This window comes from Entelurus aequoreus, linkage group LG19 (genome assembly GCF_033978785.1).
Source record: "Entelurus aequoreus isolate RoL-2023_Sb linkage group LG19, RoL_Eaeq_v1.1, whole genome shotgun sequence".
Classification (NCBI taxonomy): Eukaryota; Metazoa; Chordata; class Actinopteri; order Syngnathiformes; family Syngnathidae; genus Entelurus; species Entelurus aequoreus.
The window spans coordinates 48,836,838-48,854,964 of NC_084749.1; the positions used below are offsets into that span (position 1 = coordinate 48,836,838).

The following is an 18,127-nucleotide window of genomic DNA, read 5'->3' on the forward strand; positions in this document are numbered from 1 at the left end:
CTCTTTAGAAAACAATGTAACATTGCACTCTTCAATTGTTTCTGTCTCTGCATTTTCCTCTGTCATTTTTACATGTTCAGCCTTATTTGGGCAGTCCTTAGCCCAGTGAAATGTACTCTGGCAAATAGCGCACTTAGATCTTCTGCCAAACCTATCCAGTGGGTTTGAGCCAGTCAATGGCGCCCTCTTTTGGTCGGATTGGGAACGAAATTTCCTTCCGTCTCTTTTCCTTTGATCCACATAAAAAGCAACATCTTCGCGCATGTGAATTCCCCCCGCTGCATGTGGGCGGCTGCACATTGTCTCCAAAAATCCTTTTTAAAGCTGATTTCATGCTTGCAAATGTAAGTGTTGAACAAGTTGTAAGCGCAAGCTGTTTATCTTTAACATCGAGACTGGCTGTATCCAACAACTTGAATGCCAAAACAGCGTCGGGAAGAACCATGTCAAATTTGCGCATTTTGTTGTACCTCTGCTCGAACTGAACGATGTAATCCACCATGGAAACTTCGTTTTCTCTCCGAATCTTGTCAAAGTCCGTGTATGCATCATAAGCTCTGTCCTTTTCTTCTTTTAAGAATACATTATCCAATGCCTTTACAAGGGTCTTCATCCCGTCATCTTTGTTCAAATCATCCGCAGGTATTTCCAAAGCTGTATCTCTAGCTCTCCCCCTCAGTGAGAGAGCAACAGCTAATGCTTGTTTCTCCTTATCCAGATCGGTAACACGTATCCACATTTCAACCTAATTTTTCCAGCTCTCATATGACTTATTTTCTTCAAACGCAGGAGGGACTCTGTAGTTAGCGTTGTTAGACATCCTCTGCTACCATTGATAATTCAATGACGACAACCTTCTTCTTTTTATACGTATACTTTACTGAGGGAACACAATAACAAACCGGCCACTGCCGTTCACATAAACAGACTAAACACCGGAGCCCGCGCATAGAGCAATGCATGCTGGGAATTACCGTAAATACACTAAAAGAGTGTACCATAATAATGCACAATGCAAAAACAGAACATTTACATTCTTCCTCACTTTCTTCCTGAAACGTATGTGTGTCCGTCCAAAGTAAATGTAAAGCTGTCCTTGAACCATTTAGCGCAGAGGCATTGCTTTAACCAGGATTCAAAAGGATTTCATAACAGTAGTTTTTTCATAGTAAAAGTACAAAAATTCACTGTAACATTACAACAAATTACTGTAAAAAGTATGATTCCTGTATATATTCCAAAACAATTAACTGTTATTTCGCGACCACTTCCCTGAGGACAGCAGGAACTTCACTCGGTGACAGAAAACACTGTGAGTAATGGCTTCCTGCGCGTCTTGCACCATACTCACGGAGAGGTTGGCTCTGCTAGAGGGCCGTGTCCGCCAGTTAGAGCAGAGTAATGTCGTAACTTTAGATGTTGCGGACACATCTGCTAGCGTTAGCTGTAGCGAGCTAACTAGCCCAGCTTGTAGCAGTCCTAAGCGGCCTACAAGCTACGGTGTACCGGTTGAGACGCATAATAGATTTAGCTCTTTAGCTAGTCCTACACCCCAGTCTACCGGGCACCACACCTTAGTCATAGGGGACTCCATCACCCGAAACATAAAGCTTAGCAAACCAGCCACAATAAAGTGTATCCCCGGGGCCAGAGCACCTGACATTGAAGCTAATCTTAGGGAGCTAACTCGCAACAGGCCTAGTAAACACGTACGACAGGCTAATCGCACCACTAATTATGCGAATATAGTTGTACACGTTGGCTCCAATGACACTAGAATGAGACAGTCAGAGATTACAAAGAGAAACATAGCCAGGACTTGTGATCTCGCCAGAAAGATGTCCAGGCATCGAGTAATTGTCTCTGGCCCCCTGCCTGCGAGAGGCAATGATGAGAGATATAGCAGATTAGTCTCGCTTAACAAGTGGTTGGCTAGCTACTGTAGGACGCAGGGACTAACGTTTATTGATAACTGGCCCTCTTTCTGGGGCAAACCAGGCTTGCTGATGAGAGACGGCCTTCACCCTAACCAGGAAGGCGCCATCATCCTGTCTAGAAACATAGACTACTATTTAAGTCTCACTTGACTGACTACACTAGAGCAAGCCCGGTCACAGGCAATTACAATGTCTGTTAGTCCGGGTGAGGAGTCAGTTAAGCTAGAACTAGCCAGCGCCAGGCTGGATAATCCATGTACGCATAGCAATTCTCTTAGAATAATACACAATTCACATAATGTTTTTTCTGTTGTGTCTGTGTCAGAGGTGGACATGCATTCTACTGAGGTGGCAAATTATGATATGTCCAGTCTATTGCAGCACCAAGCAAACAATCGGAAAATTCCCGTCATATCAATTCCTAGATATGGTCGAAACTATTTAAAGTGCACTACGCATAATAAACGCAACATTGTTAATATTGCCACTACGGATAATCTTAACAAAAACTCGTCAAAACAGCCCAATACCTATAATATGGGCTTTTTAAACATAAGATCATTGTCTCCCAAGGCGTTATTGGTTAATGAGGTCATTAGAGACAACAATCTTAACGTCATTGGTCTTAGCGAAACCTGGCTCAAACCGGACGAATTTTTTGCGCTCAATGAGGCATCTCCTCCTAACTATACGAATGCGCATGTTGCCCGCCCTCTTAAAAGGGGAGGGGGTGTCGCACTAATATACAATGAAAATTTCAACCTTACCCCTAACCTAAATAATAAATATAAATCGTTTGAGGTGCTTACTATGAGGTCTGTCACACCGCTACCTCTCGACCTGGCTGTTATCTACCGCCCCCCTGGGCCCTATTCGGACTTTATCAGTGAATTCTCAGAGTTCGTTGCTGATCTAGTGACGCACGCCGACAATATAATCATAATGGGGGACTTTAATATCCATATGAATACCCCATCGGACCCTCAGTGCGTGGCGCTCCAAACCATAATTGATAGCTGTGGTCTTACACAAATAATACATGAACCCACGCATCGCAACGGTAATACAATAGATCTAGTGCTTGTCAGGGGTGTCACCACCTCCAAAGTTATGATACTTCCATATACTAAAGTAATGTCCGATCATTACCTTATAAAATTTGAAGTTTTGACTCTTTGTCAACAAGCTAATAATAATAATAACTGCTATAGCGGCCGCAACATTAATGCTGCCACAACGATGACTCTTGCTGACCTACTGCCTTCGGTAATAGCACCATTCCCAAATTATGTCGGCTCTATTGATAAACTCACTAACAACTTTGACGATGCCTTGCGCGAAATTATTGATAGTATAGCACCGCTAAAGCAAAAAAGGGCCCCTAAAAGGCGCACCCCATGGTTTACAGAAGAAATTAGAGCTCATAAATTATCATGTAGAAAACTGGAACGCAAATGGCGCGCGACTAAACTTGAGGTTTTCCATCAAGCATGGAGTGATAGTTTAATAACTTATAAACGCATGCTTACCTTAGCTAAAGCTAAATACTACTCAAATCTCATCCGCCTCAACAAAAACGATCCTAAATTTCTGTTTAGTACAGTAGCATCGCTAACCCAACAAGGGACTCCTCCCAGTAGCTCCACCCACTCGGCAGATGATTTTATGAATTTCTTTAATAAGAAAATTGAAGTCATTAGAAAGGAGATTAAAGACAACGCATCCCAGCTACAACTGGGTTCTATTAACACAAATACGACTGTATATACGACGGACACTGCCCTCCAAAATAGTCTCTCTATTTTTGATGAAATAACATTAGAGGAATTATTACAGCGTGTAAGTGGGATAAAACAAACAACATGTTTACTTGACCCACTTCCTGGGAAACTTATCAAGGAACTGTTTGTATTATTAGGTCCATCAGTGTTAAATATTATAAACTTATCACTTTCCTCCGGCACTGTTCCCCTAGCATTCAAAAAAGCGGTTATTCATCCTCTGCTCAAAAGACCTAACCTCGATCCTGACCTCATGGTAAACTACCGACCGGTCTCCCACCTTCCGTTTATTTCCAAAATTCTCGAAAAAACTGTTGCACAGCAGCTAAATGAACACTTAGTGACTAACAATCTCTGTGAACCTTTTCAATCCGGTTTCAGGGCAAATCACTCTACGGAGACAGCCCTCGCAAAAATGACTAATGATCTATTGCTAACGATGGATTCTGATGCGTCATCTATGTTGCTGCTTCTTGATCTTAGCGCCGCTTTCGATACCGTCGATCATAATATTTTATTAGAGCGTATCAAAACACGTATTGGTATGTCAGACTTAGCCTTGTCTTGGTTTAACTCTTATCTTACTGACAGGATACAGTGCGTCTCCCATAACAATGTGACCTCGGACTATGTCAAGGTAACGTGCGGAGTTCCCCAGGGTTCGGTTCTTGGCCCTGCACTCTTTAGTATTTACATGCTGCCGCTGGGTGACATCATACGCAAGTACGGTGTTAGCTTTCACTGTTATGCTGATGACACTCAACTCTACATGCCCCTAAAGCTGACCAACACGCCGGACTGTAGTCAGCTGGAGGCGTGTCTTAATGAAATTAAACAATGGATGTCCGCTAACTTTTTGCAACTCAACGCTAAGAAAACGGAAATGCTGATTATCGGTCCTGCTAGACACCAACATCTATTTAATAATACCACCTTAACATTTGACAACCAAACAATTAAACAAGGAGACTCGGTAAAGAATCTGGGTATTATCTTCGACCCAACTCTCTCGTTTGAGTCACACATTAAGAGTGTTACTAAAACGGCCTTCTTTCATCTCCGTAATATCGCTAAAATTCGTTCCATCTTGTCCACTAGCGACGCTGAGATCATTATTCATGCGTTCGTTACGTCTCGTCTCGATTACTGTAACGTATTATTTTCGGGCCTCCCTATGTCTAGCATTAAAAGATTACAGTTGGTACAAAATGCGGCTGCAAGGCTTTTGACAAAAACAAGAAAGTTTGATCATATTACGCCTATACTGGCTCACTTGCACTGGCTTCCTGTGCACTTAAGATGCGACTTTAAGGTTTTACTACTTACGTATAAAATATTACACGGTTTAGCTCCAGCCTATCTCGCCGATTGTATTGTACCATATGTCCCGACAAGAAATCTGCGTTCAAAGAACTCCGGCTTATTAGTGATTCCCAGAGCCAAAAAAAAGTCTGCGGGCTATAGAGCGTTTTCTATTCGGGCTCCAGTACTCTGGAATGCCCTCCCGGTAACAGTTAGAGATGCTACCTCAGTAGAAGCATTTAAGTCCCATCTTAAAACTCATTTGTATAATCTAGCCTTTAAATAGACCCCCCCTTTTTTAGACCAGTTGATCTGCCGTTTCTTTTCTTCTCTCCTCTTCTCCCCTGTCCCTTGCGAGGGGGAGTTGCATAGGTCCGGTGGCCATGGATGAAGTGCTGGCTGTCCAGAGCCGGGACCCCGGGTGGACCACTAGCCTGTGCATCGGTTGGGGACATCTCTGCGCTGCTGACCCGTCTCCGCTCGGGATGGTTTCCTGTTGGCCCCGCTGTGGACTGGACTCCCGCTGATGTGTTGGATCCACTGTGGACTGGACTTTCACAATGTTATGTCAGACCCACTCGACATCCGTTGCTTTCGGTCTCCCCTAGAGGGGGGGGGGTTACCCACATATGCGGTCCTCTCCAAGGTTTCTCATAGTCATTCACCGACGTCCCACTGGGGTGAGTTTTTCCTTGCCCGTATGTGGGCTCTGTACCGAGGATGTCGTTGTGGCTTGTACAGCCCTTTGAGACACTTGTGATTTAGGGCTATATAAATAAACATTGATTGATTGATTGATATTTCACAGTAAAATACTGTAATCATAGTCCTCTGTAATGTCACAACAAATTACTGTAAATTCAAATTGATTTCTCTCACGGGGTTCTGTAGACTATGTTGCACACTCTTGTACAGTAGATGACAGTATGCTGTTAAAACGAGAGAGTAACTACTGCAGCAAAATTACAATTGTGACGTTACAGCATTTATAGTTGTAACTTTATTGTACTTAACTGTAAAGTCCCAGCTCTGCACTTAGTTAATTGCTGCAAAGATATTTCACAGTAAAATTACTGTAAATGTTACTGGAAAAGTAATGAAATTATTAGATAGTCATTTGCTGTGAATTTACAATGAACATTTTTACAGTGTATTGAACACAAGTTTTTCCAAGGTTAGGATTTGATTTTCCAAATAAGTGCCATTTGAAGACTCTTGATCAGAGTGTTTGCAAACAAAGCTGTATATGTGCCTCCATTCTACAGGCTAACATTTAACATTTGGTAAAATGGCAACCAAGGTAATCAAAAAGGGCAACCGACAAACCAGATTTCTGTACATAATCTCCTCTTTGGTCACCAAAAACATCATGAGGACCCTAGGGGGAACTCTTATCCAGCCCTTTTTCAATTATGCATGCACCTCCTGGTACCACAGCACATCAAAAACTCTTAAATCAAGACTACAAACAACCAAAAACAAGCTAGTCAGGGTACTTCTCAACCCCCACCCCTGATCCTATCTCACTCCTACCTAAAGTGGGCTGGCTAAGGGTGGAGGACAGAGTCAAACAAATTGCACTAAACCTTGTATACAAAATTTGCTACATCTCCCTGATACTGATGTACATGTCAAATTACTTCCTGAATGACCGCCATAACCACAACACTAGGGGGAGTTCCACAAACCACAACAAACCCAGATTCCGATCTAACAAGGGTTTTAAATCATTCTCCTCAATATGAAATGCACTCCTAACAGGTGCAAAAGAAATTGCATCCCTATCCACCTTCAAAACCGCACTGAAAGAACACCTACAAGTGGCTATAAATTTTACCTAACACCACCCCCACCCTCTCCACATCCCACCCCCGGATTGGAAATAATTGTATCTACTTTTTCTCATGCTCTCTGAGCTTCTATTGTTCACTGCTTGCTGTAAATATCCTACAAAGTTGTGACCTATATTTCTACATTATTATTATGCCTATTAGTGACTCTGTTTTGATGATTAACTTGTATGATGACTGTATTATGCTGATAGTATATATTTGTACCATGAATGGATTATCTTGGGCCCCGACTTTAACAAGTTGCAAAACTTATTCGGGTGTTATCATTTAGTGGTACTTTGTAAACTGTACCGATTCATATAATGTATTGTCTTCCCTCACAGTCTGCTAATAAAAGCTTCAATTACTCATACTTGTCTTATAGTCACAGGAATAAAAGTCAAACGTGCAACATTAATGCACAGCCCAAGTTGCCCTTTGGTGTGTTGAGCAGGATTTCCTTGCTTTCTTGACATAAAATAATAAAGTTGTAATTTCTGAGAAAACAGTCTAAGACTAAGTGCAAATGATTTACTGAAACCAAGTAGGCTTTAGAGATGTTTCTATACAACTGCTGCTCTCTTTGGAGTGGACAAAGCTTTGTTTTGCTGGTGACCGCAGTGAACCCCTTTGCTCATTTTCGTTTTTTCCTATTTCTCCCTTTATCCTCATGTGTTCCGCCCACAGTGTACGCCCAGCTGTGGTCCTGGCTACAGGCACCGAGTGGTTTTGTGCAAGAGTGGGGAGAGTGGGGACACGCTGCCAGAGTCCAAGTGCCCCAAGCATGGTCGGCCCACCTCTAGAGTGCGCTGCAACCTGAAGCGCTGCCCTCCACCTCAGTGGGTGATAGGTCCTTGGGGAGAGGTAAGACATCTTGGACTTGCATATATTGTAGTCCATGTTGGTATTTTCACCAAGTTAGTTTATTATTTCTTCGGTCAATGGTCAACAAAATAAACAAACGGTTTTACATAAACAAACAGTTGTACATTCATAAACAAACAGTTGTACATTCATAAATTAAAAATGTTGCAGACCGAAAGTGTTTAGGCTGAATTCATGGTAAAGTTTACCAATTCATGGTAAAGTTACACTTAGTTATTGCCGTATTTTTCAGACTATAATGCGCACTTAAAATCCTTTCATTTTCGCAAAAATCGACAGTTCACCTTACAACCCGACTCGCTTTGTATATATTCTAATTCTGGTTGTGCTTACTGACTGATTTTATTTGGTACACTGTGTAATTACACAGTGTACCAAATAAAATCAGTCATCTTCTGGTTACACTTATCATTAATGATAAGTGTAACCAGAAGATGGCAGTCACATAAAATAGATACAGTATGTGTGGACTGCAAGTTGACGCCTATTTAATAAATGACGCTAACAAGTGCTGGTAATCAAGCAAGACCAACATTTTGATGTTTCATTGAAAAGATTACTCATAGAACATTACGTACGGCGCTCAAAAATCTGTCAAAATGTTTTAGTACGACTTTGGTAAGCTACAAAGGCGCACCGCTTAATGGATTGTCGGAGCATGGCTACCGTAGGCAGACTTACTGTATGTTTTTTTTGCCTGGCAGTGTTCTGCAAAGTGTGGACTTGGTCAGGAGATGCGGTCCGTGCAGTGTCTGACGCACACCAGCATGCCATCCAATGAGTGTCAGGAACATCTGCGGCCAATCTCCATGCAGCAGTGCAAGAGCAAATGTGACCTCAGTCTGCCTGTCAGTACGGACACCACCGAAGGTCAGCTATTAAATTGTTAACCAAAGGATAGATGCACAGAAATGCACATCATATACAATTTGATTGGATGTGGTCAAGTCAATTATGTTTTTAACTTAAATTAAACATTCAATTTTGGCATTCAAAATTATAATTTTAAATATGCTTGTAATTAGTTTTGTGGGAAAAGTAACAGTCAAAAATATTATAGTTCAAAGTCCATGTTGTAGCAGTGTTTACCTTACATTCTTTCAAATTTGACGGCCCGCTACACATACATTTTGACCGGCAATTAAATTTGGCGCTATCTGTTATACCAGGGGTGTCAAACTCGTTTTCACTGAGGGCCATATTGCAGTTATGGCTGCCCTCAGAGAGCCGCTTGGAACAGTGAATAATACATGAATATAAATGTACTGTATAATGATTCACCGCATGATATAATTACACAACTGCCTATGCATTTGATCAATATTTTATTTTACGTATTCCGTATTCAGGAGCCAGAATTGTATCTTAGAATTTACAATGTTGTTGGGTTTTTTTTACATGATGTTACCGTGTCACTGTTTTTTTACGAAAAAAATTCTGCCGACAGAGCGGCCAGTTTTTTATCTTAAGATCTATGGTTATTGTTGATTTTAGAGTGGATTACTGTAAATATTTAACTGTACAATTCTGGTGACTGACCATAAAATCTGTTGTAATTTTTACAATGTACAATTTAATGGATAACTTGCTTTGAAATTATAAATCAATCAGGTGTTTTTTTTATTTTAACAAAAACGTTTCTATTGTACGATAATAAAATATTTGTTACAGTGTTAGGAAATACGAAACTAATACACTATTATCACAGATAATAACTAATTTTTAACCTAAAATTATACACATGTAACTAACATTACATTAATAACATGAACAATATTATTACAGATTCACACATCAGTCAAGCAAATATCCATCCATCCATTTTCTACCGCTTGTCCCTTTCAGGGTCGCGGGGGGTGCTGGAGCCTATAATTTATTTTTATTTCAAGAAAACAAATGTAATTATAATAATATAATATTTGTCACATAATTAGATAATATTGAATAAAAATATATGCAACTGCATCCAATACTTGTATTTTTTTCTAAACTGAAAAAAACGAATACATTTACTGGTAGTAAGAAAAAATAAAGTACTTTATTGACGCATATTATTTTCAGGCTTTTGCCTGGAGTTTGACACCTGTGTGTTAGGGAACAGAGCAGGGATCAGTGTTGCCAATTTAACGAGTAGAGGATCTAAAATCCTCATCTAAAAGCACTCAAAAACAAGCCACAAAAAAAAAAAAAATTCAGTCAGTATTTTAAAACATTTGTTTTGCTTATGTTTTTTGCTCACATGCATCACGGCTACTTATGCAAATTAGATCATGAAGCCTTCATGAGACAGTTAGTCCAAGTTCACTGAATTGTGCACTAAATGCTATAGATTTGCAGGAATCTGTTAATTGATTATAATGTACGCCCCAATTGATAATGACAATGGGCCTGATCTACTAATGGTTTGCATGTATTAAAACACGTGCAAACTTGGTAGCACACGCAAAGCTGATCTACTAAGCTTATGCTCATAAACGCTCAATCCATTTAGCGTGTCTCTCTTCATGAATATGTAAAATATATGCTGATTATTAGAAGACCTATAATAATGAGAGGAAATGCAAATATAACCATTTAGTGTTTGCAATGTGATTTATCAAGACTAAAACTGTAGTGCAGCTGCTGTTTTGTCTCTATATTTAGCACGTCTGTGAGAAGGGAGTAAATTGTGCTGCAAAGACAGATGATGGACAGAGAATCCTCTGTCTGTGTGCGGGTCAACCTACTGTATTTGGACTGTCATAAATAAAAGATACTAGACATATTCTCTAGTCAGCAATATAATTTTATAGCTGCTGAATGACTTAAATAGCTGATTAAAACAAATTTAATTGATTTGGTTTGTTATCTCAGGGCATTCAATCGATCGCAGCTGGACTGTTTGGTTTGTCTTAGAAGACGTTTTGCCTCTCATCCGAGTAGGCCTCATCAGTTCGTGCTCATAGAATAGATTGGTCATATCCAGTCTAGTGACAGGTGCCAAAACCCAAAATATTTATACTCCAAAACCAGGAGGGTGTGCCTGATGGTTTCGCCCTATTGTATTGAGAAAAACAACTATTTTGATGCAAACGAGCAATCCTAACTGTCAAAGCCAAGGACAGTCGTTGAAGTGTAATTTCCCCTCATTAGAATTGAGATATTGTGTGGCAGAACGGTCGCTGTGGATCGACTACTACCAGTCCAAAATAGTCGGAACTCCCCACGTAAGCGTTCCAGTCAGTTGTAAACAAACGGCACATTGGTCACCTTCTGTGACCAGAATGTTTGTAACTCCTGGTATTTGTGGGAGGCTAAATTGCAGAGTCTTTTAGGAATGGTTGAAGGACAGTGTTGTATGTGGGAGACAGATGGTGTCTAAACAGTCCAGTTGCGATCGATTGAATGCCCTGAGATGACAATGACCTGGATGAATGAGAACATTCATAGACATTTGTTTTGTTGTCTGCTTTTTTTATGGTGTTTATTTTTTCCATATAGGAACGTACAGTATATTACTATAATATATCTTTTATACGATAAAACGTCTTGCTGTATGCGTTTTCTTTTGTCTGGATTATTCCAAACACACCATCGCAACACCGCAGCGCCTCTCAGTGCACACCTTCAGCGTGCTAAAAGTAGGTTATTTTGTCTAAATCGGGCTTTTATAAAGATTTTATAGGAGCTTCTATAAACGCAAAATCCTCATTTAAGCAGGGCAGTCTGCAGCACTTTTGCACTTGTTATCAGTTGCAAACGGTCACACAATTTCATAGTTTGCACACAATATTTTGCACAGTAGTCGAGCAGGCCCAATGTGTTCTAATTATTCGCAGTATTTGTTGAACAACAGCCCCATTGTAACGTGTATCAAAGAATACAATTTCTGTTCAAGAACACTCATTTTGTGACAACTTGTGGCCCACTTAATAACTCTTAATACATAAAAAACATAGCACATAACCATAATGCCTGGCACCAGTAAATTAATTCAGTACACACGCTCCATTGTTTATAGTTCATTTATGCATTAAAAATGTCATAATATTAATGCAATCCATGTATATTTCAGAATTGTTTGTGTCTTTAATCTACTCTGTCTTCCCTGCAGAGTGCAAAGATGTGAACACTGTGGCCTACTGCCCCCTTGTGCTCAGGTTCAAGTTCTGCAGCCGACCATATTTTAGACAGATGTGCTGTAAAACATGCCAGGGACACTGATCTGGACATGGTGGATGTTACAAGACACACGCCCCCACCCACACACACACACACACACACACACACACACACACGCACGCACACAAAATGAGCCTTGTGGCAGCATCCCGAGAGAGGTAGGTATTGGGCTGCTGTCAGACTCCCAGTGACGCCATGACTGTTCACAGTGACATTTTACCAGCCATGTGTCCTTGCAGCATGAGCTGACTTCTACATTCCACTGGAGGGAGTATTATTTTCTTGTAATATTATTTTCTTGTAATATTTTGGTGCTACTTCTGCAGCCACTCCTTGGCTACAGGACAGGTTGCAATATCGGATCTTGGGAGGGTTTACTCGTGTTTACTTTGGTCTAATTGTTAAGCTTGATCTTAAAAGGTAATATTTTTGTTTAAAAACAATCCACTCCATTGAGAAGGAATATCTTATATTATGAAAAAAGTGACCTGATAGTTTTTACTTTATGCATATCTTAAGTGTTCATCATCATTGATTTGCACAATTCATATTTGTGTTTGTTTGGACTTGCAGAAAAGCTTTTATTTCACTTTATATCTACAATATTTTAACCCTGCACAGAACAAACACATGCCACATTTGTAGTGTTAATATTTTATGCCATTTTATGTTGGGCAGCTTTTAACGGAATCTCCAAATGAAAGCTCTTTTTTTTTTTGTGCCGAGACGCTCTATTTTTGAACCACTTACTCAACAGTTTAAGTGACTTTAACGGAAATTCAATGTCATTGTGACTCACTGTCTAATTATACACTGTCTCCTCTGTGGCATAGTCTGATGATTAATGACCGGATTGCATGCATCGTTCAAACTGGTGAAAAGATTTCTTCCATACATGTACGCGACATAGACAAAAGTATTGGGACACAAGTCTTTAGTTCCCACTGAATGTTTATGTCGATTCTCAGTCAACCAGGTGATGGTAATAGGCAAAGGTTGAATGGAGGCAACTGGACTTGTTGAAAACATTTCATCTCTCATCCAAAAGACTTCTTCAGGTGTAAATTTTAGGTGTAGAGTTTTCCCTAAGAAATTTATAGTAGGAAGGGGATTCATATGGCCCATTCATCACGGTTTACCTGACATATGAAACGTGACGAATGGGAGGGGGCGCTATCCACCTTACCCGCCAGATGGCATTAGAGTATAGCAATTCCAACTTTGACCACAGTGTCAGTTGCTATGGAGAGTGACACTTTCCATCATGTTCAGCAGACAGCATTGCAAAATGATTAACCCCCCCCCCCCCCCCCCCCACCCTCTTCTTCTCACGGGAGATCCACCCAGGAATGGGCCCATATGAATTCCTTCCCTACTGTATGTCTTGGTGCGGTCACCGGGGATGAGTAGCATATTCAGTACTTTTATAGTTACCGATTGAATTCCGTCAGTATCACCGGGTATCGGTATTTCAATACCTTTGTTGCTTGTGACGTCTTGTCCAATTGCAGACTAAACACTGTCTTGAATACTTGGCAAGGAAACAAGCACTCAAGTGGACTCAGCCAAACTGCCTCTGTCATGTTGCAATTTTTCATGCCAACAAAGCAAGAAAAAAGCACCAAAAAAAACAGTAAGGTTCCACTTTTCAAAATGTGCTACCTCATTGGATTTGCCATAGACATTCTAAAGATTAGCATTAGCAATTTTCCATGGCGATTTCAACACCTCCAAATTTGTCAATGAAAACTACAAAGATGTACGTACGTTACAATCAAACAGGTCGTTTGTAATAAGTACAATACTTACACTATAGAATAGAATAGAAAGTACTTTATTGATCCCTGGGGGAAATTCAGCACCACAGTAATTTGTATAAATACTTTACTATACTACTAGTAAACATAAGACTAGATTGGTAAATTCAGCTTCATGGCAAAGACTACTTCTTATCTAGGCAAGACACTTTAGCCTATACATCACTGCCATCTAATGTCCTAGAATTGCAACTGCATGCAAAGTCTACTATATAATACTTGTAAATGAGACTCAGAAATGCAATAAGAAAACAAGATATAAAAACTGGACAACACAGTTAGTTTTAACACAGAATTTTAAATGTTACAATAAACATGTGATTTTATTATGAAACTATTAACACACACAAAAGTACCGAAAATTGGTACCCATGATTACGATTCCCTGGTACCGGGAGTTGGTACCTTATCGGTCCAAATGTGAAAGGTACCCATCCCTGGTGATAACAGTGGGGTTGTTGTTGCTGTCTGGTGGCAAAACAACTGGTTAGTAGGGATGTGAATCAACTCTCCAATCAATTAAAATCCGATTTTTGGGGCAACGATTCGATTCAGAATTGATTTTCAATTCAAAACGATTCTCGGAATATATTATTTGGTATAAAAAAAAATTATAAAACCTTTTCAAAACAGGTTACCGGTTAGGCTCATCTTGGCTGCTGACGTATGTTGTAATATGTGCAGCGATTAAGCATAGAGACGGCCTAAAAATTAATCTTAATTCTATTTGATTTTTTAATTGATTTTTGAAAATGATAAATCGGGTTGAATGGGAATCGCAATTTGGATGTAAATCAATTTTTTTGGTCAACCTTACTTTATAATACTTAAAAATGAGCCTTAAAATGCAATAAGAATAAATAAATAAACTATGACAACTGGACAGCACAGTTATCAGAATAAGGTCATTTTTAAGTGTTATGTAAAAAATTTAAGAAATAAATCGATTTTATTATTAAACAATTACCATTTACAATTACCACACACAAAAGTACTGACGATTGGCACGGTAAGTACCGATATTGATTCCCGGGTAACAGGAATTGAACTGTATTGGTTCAAATGTGAAAGGTATCCATCCCAAGGGTTGGTGTTGCTCTCTGGTGGCAAAACAACTGTTTTTTAGGGATGTGAATCCTACAACAAATTACTATTAGATTTTGCTTCTTAAAGTCATGATTCGATTCAGAAACTGTTCTTGTTTCAAACCAATTCTTGATTTGATTCCTTTAAAAAAATGCATTCTTTAAAAACATATATTTATGTATATCTTTTTTATTGATTTTTGAGAATTATGAATCAATTTAGAATCGCATTTAAAATGTGAATAGATTTTTTTAGTGCATTCCCAATATGTAGTGCTTGCAAATAAGACTAGGAAATGTAATAAGAAAAGATAAACAACTGGTGTTGCGTTCGGGTCAGCATTGTGTTCTTCCAGAAGGAGAACAGCTTTGCAGGTAAGAGAAGTCTTTTAATCCAAGGCAAGGCAAAATGCAAAAAGGCTGCTGGAAGCGCACAGGGCTCAAGACAAACTTAGCTTAGCATAGCATAACATAACGTAAAGTCTTAACACTTATAGTAGCATATGGCACCACGAACGTAACTTGTCGTAAGACGAACAATGCAACCACGTCGGATGCACGTTGCTTGGGCCTAGGAAGAGGCATATTTAGGGCAGTAGCAGATGGAACCACTAATCAAGAAACGGAAAAGCTACTAGCAACAGGAAACGTAACCAAGGGAGGCTTAGGAGCACTGGCAACATAAATAACTTAAACCCTAAACCAGAGGTGTCAAACTCATTTTAGATCGGGGGCCACATGGAGAAAAATCTACTCCCAAGTGGGCCGGACTGGTAAAATCACGGCACGATAACTTAAAAATAAAGACAACTTCAGATTGTTTTCTTTGTTTAAAAATAGAACAAACACATTCTGAAAATGTACCAATCATAATGTTGTTGGGGTTTTTTTACACTTACATGTTGCGGTTAATAGTATTCTATCTTCATTTGTCGTTATTTATACTTTCTGAATAAATTATGTGGCAATGTTCATCAGTCAACTCATTGGTGTTGATTTTCAATCTATCAAGATAAAAAATGTATATCAAAATCAAATTACAGGATTATATTTATGTAGTTTGCTCATTTGCCTGAACTGGTGCACTAACGTGGTTTATTTTTTTTTACATATGTAGCATCATCTACAAAGATACAAATAATTGCTATTGCGACATTTAGTGGACACATTTAGAACAGCAGTTTCTTTCATTCAAAAATGTTGACTCATTTTCATACTTTGCAAACTCATCCCAAGGGCCAGATAAAACCTGTTCGCGGGCCGTACTTTTGACACACCTGCCCTAAACAGACATGTTGTGACAAATTATGACAACTGGATAGCACGGTTATCATTTTTTAAATGCTACATTGAAAGATGTTATTAAACATGTTGATTCCCAGGTACTGAAAATGGGTTCAAATGTGAAAAGGTACCTGTGCCAAGTGGTCACAATATGGTTGCTGTTGCTGTCTGTTGGCAAAACAACTGTTAGTAAGTAAACGCTCCTCCAGTGGGACACGACAATAATTAGAGGAGAGATGCCGGGACATTCTTATGAGCAGAATTTGGACACCGTTGCAAAGGCTCTGAAAAAGATGCCCTTCTTCGTCGTGCCGTGCATTTGTCTAAAGGTTGTTTTGTCTGTCCTCACTCCTTGCACTGTGTAAACATGGAAAGTGAAACTTTTTCAACAAAGAAGAAGAGTCCTGTTATCTCCGTTCAACCTTTTGAATGTTAATTATCCATCTTGACAAGACAATTTGGTCCTATAGGGTGAACTACAACACAGAGCCACAGCAGGCCCTCTCTCAGGTCAAACATCGGTGAACTCTCCTTCTGGATCACAGGACAAAATAACCCACAGGTACACTCCGGAAGTTCATCGCTGTTTTAGAAGCAACGTCCAAACTTGTTCCAGATGTGTAATCATTAGGGATGTGGGAAAAAATCGATTCGAATTCAAATCACCATTCTCACGTTGTACGATTCAGTATCGATTCTCATATTTAAAAAAATTGATTTTTTTTCTTTCTTTTTTTTAATTAATCAATCCAACAAAACAATACACATACAGTAAATACCATAACAATGCAATCCAATTCCAAAACCAACCCCGACCCAGCAACACTCAGAACTGCAATAAACAGAGCAATTGAGAGGAGACACAAACACGACACAGAACAATCCAAAAGTAGTGAAACAAAAATGAATATTCAACAACAGTATCAGTATTAGTTACGATTTCAACATAGCAGTGATTAAAAATCCCTTATTGACATTATCATTAGACATTTATAAAAATAAATAAAAATGAACAATAGTGTCACAGTGGCTTACACTTGCATCACATTTCATGAGCTTGACAACACACTCTGCCCAATATTTTCACAAAGATAAAATAAGTCATATTTCTGGTTCATTTAATAGTTAAAACATCCATCCATCCATTTTCTACCGCTTATTCCCTTCGGGGTCGCGGGGGGTGCTGGAGCCTATCTCAGCTACAATCGGGCGGAAGGCGGGGTACACCCTGGACAAGTCGCCACCTCATCGCAGGGCCAACACAGATAGACAGACAACATTCACACTCACATTCACACAGTAGGGCCAATTTTTAGTGTTGCCAATCAACCTATCCCCAGGTGCATGTCTTTGGAGGTGGGAGGAAGCCGGAGTACCCAGAGGGAACCCACGCAGTCACGGGGAGAACATGCAAACTCCACACAGAAAGATCCCGAGTTAAAACAAATGTACATTATTGCAATCAGTTGATAAAACATTGTCCTTTACAATTATAAAAGCTTTTTACAAAAATCTACTACTCTGCTTGCATGTCAGCAGACTGGGGTAGATCCTGCTGAAATCCTATGTATTGAATGAATAGAGAATCCTTTTGAATCGGAAAAATATCGTTTTTGAATCGAGAATCGCGTTGAATCGAAAAAATCGATTTATAATCGAATCGTGACCCCAAGAATCGATATTGAATCGAATCGTGGGACACCCAAAGATTCGCAGCCCTAGTAATCATGTTCCAATACTTTTGTCTATATAGTGTATTTACCCATTAATAATGTGCCACATACAAATTGTATATCTGATGTCTTACTATTCAATGTGTATTGTACTGATGCTGCTGACGTTCTCAGCGAATGCAGCTGTGCATGTGGGAATGTACTCTTGTGTCTTTTTGTGGAGCTTTCATCTGGAAGGGTGCTATTCATGTTTTTTTTATTACATTTGTGTCCAAGTTATCATTTTATCCACTTTTACTCACAAATCACCCCACGTCCTCCCCTCCTTCACAAAATGAAAGAAGTTGAAGAATGCTTCGGTATAAGAGCT

At 39.6% G+C, this 18,127-nt stretch overlaps 1 protein-coding gene across 1 annotated transcript in view; it reads left to right on the forward strand.

Moving 5' to 3' along the window:
* LOC133635426 (A disintegrin and metalloproteinase with thrombospondin motifs 10-like) overlaps positions 1-13,831 on the forward strand; it is a 105,151-nt gene extending 91,320 nt beyond the window's left edge. The window contains exons 23-25 of the mRNA XM_062028623.1: positions 7,540-7,716; positions 8,442-8,607; positions 11,831-13,831. Of these exons, the coding sequence (XP_061884607.1) occupies positions 7,540-7,716; positions 8,442-8,607; positions 11,831-11,940 (453 nt within the window). The 3' untranslated portion in view covers positions 11,941-13,831. The remainder of the gene's footprint in view (positions 1-7,539; positions 7,717-8,441; positions 8,608-11,830) is intronic.
* The last annotated feature ends 4,296 nt before the right edge of the window (positions 13,832-18,127 follow it).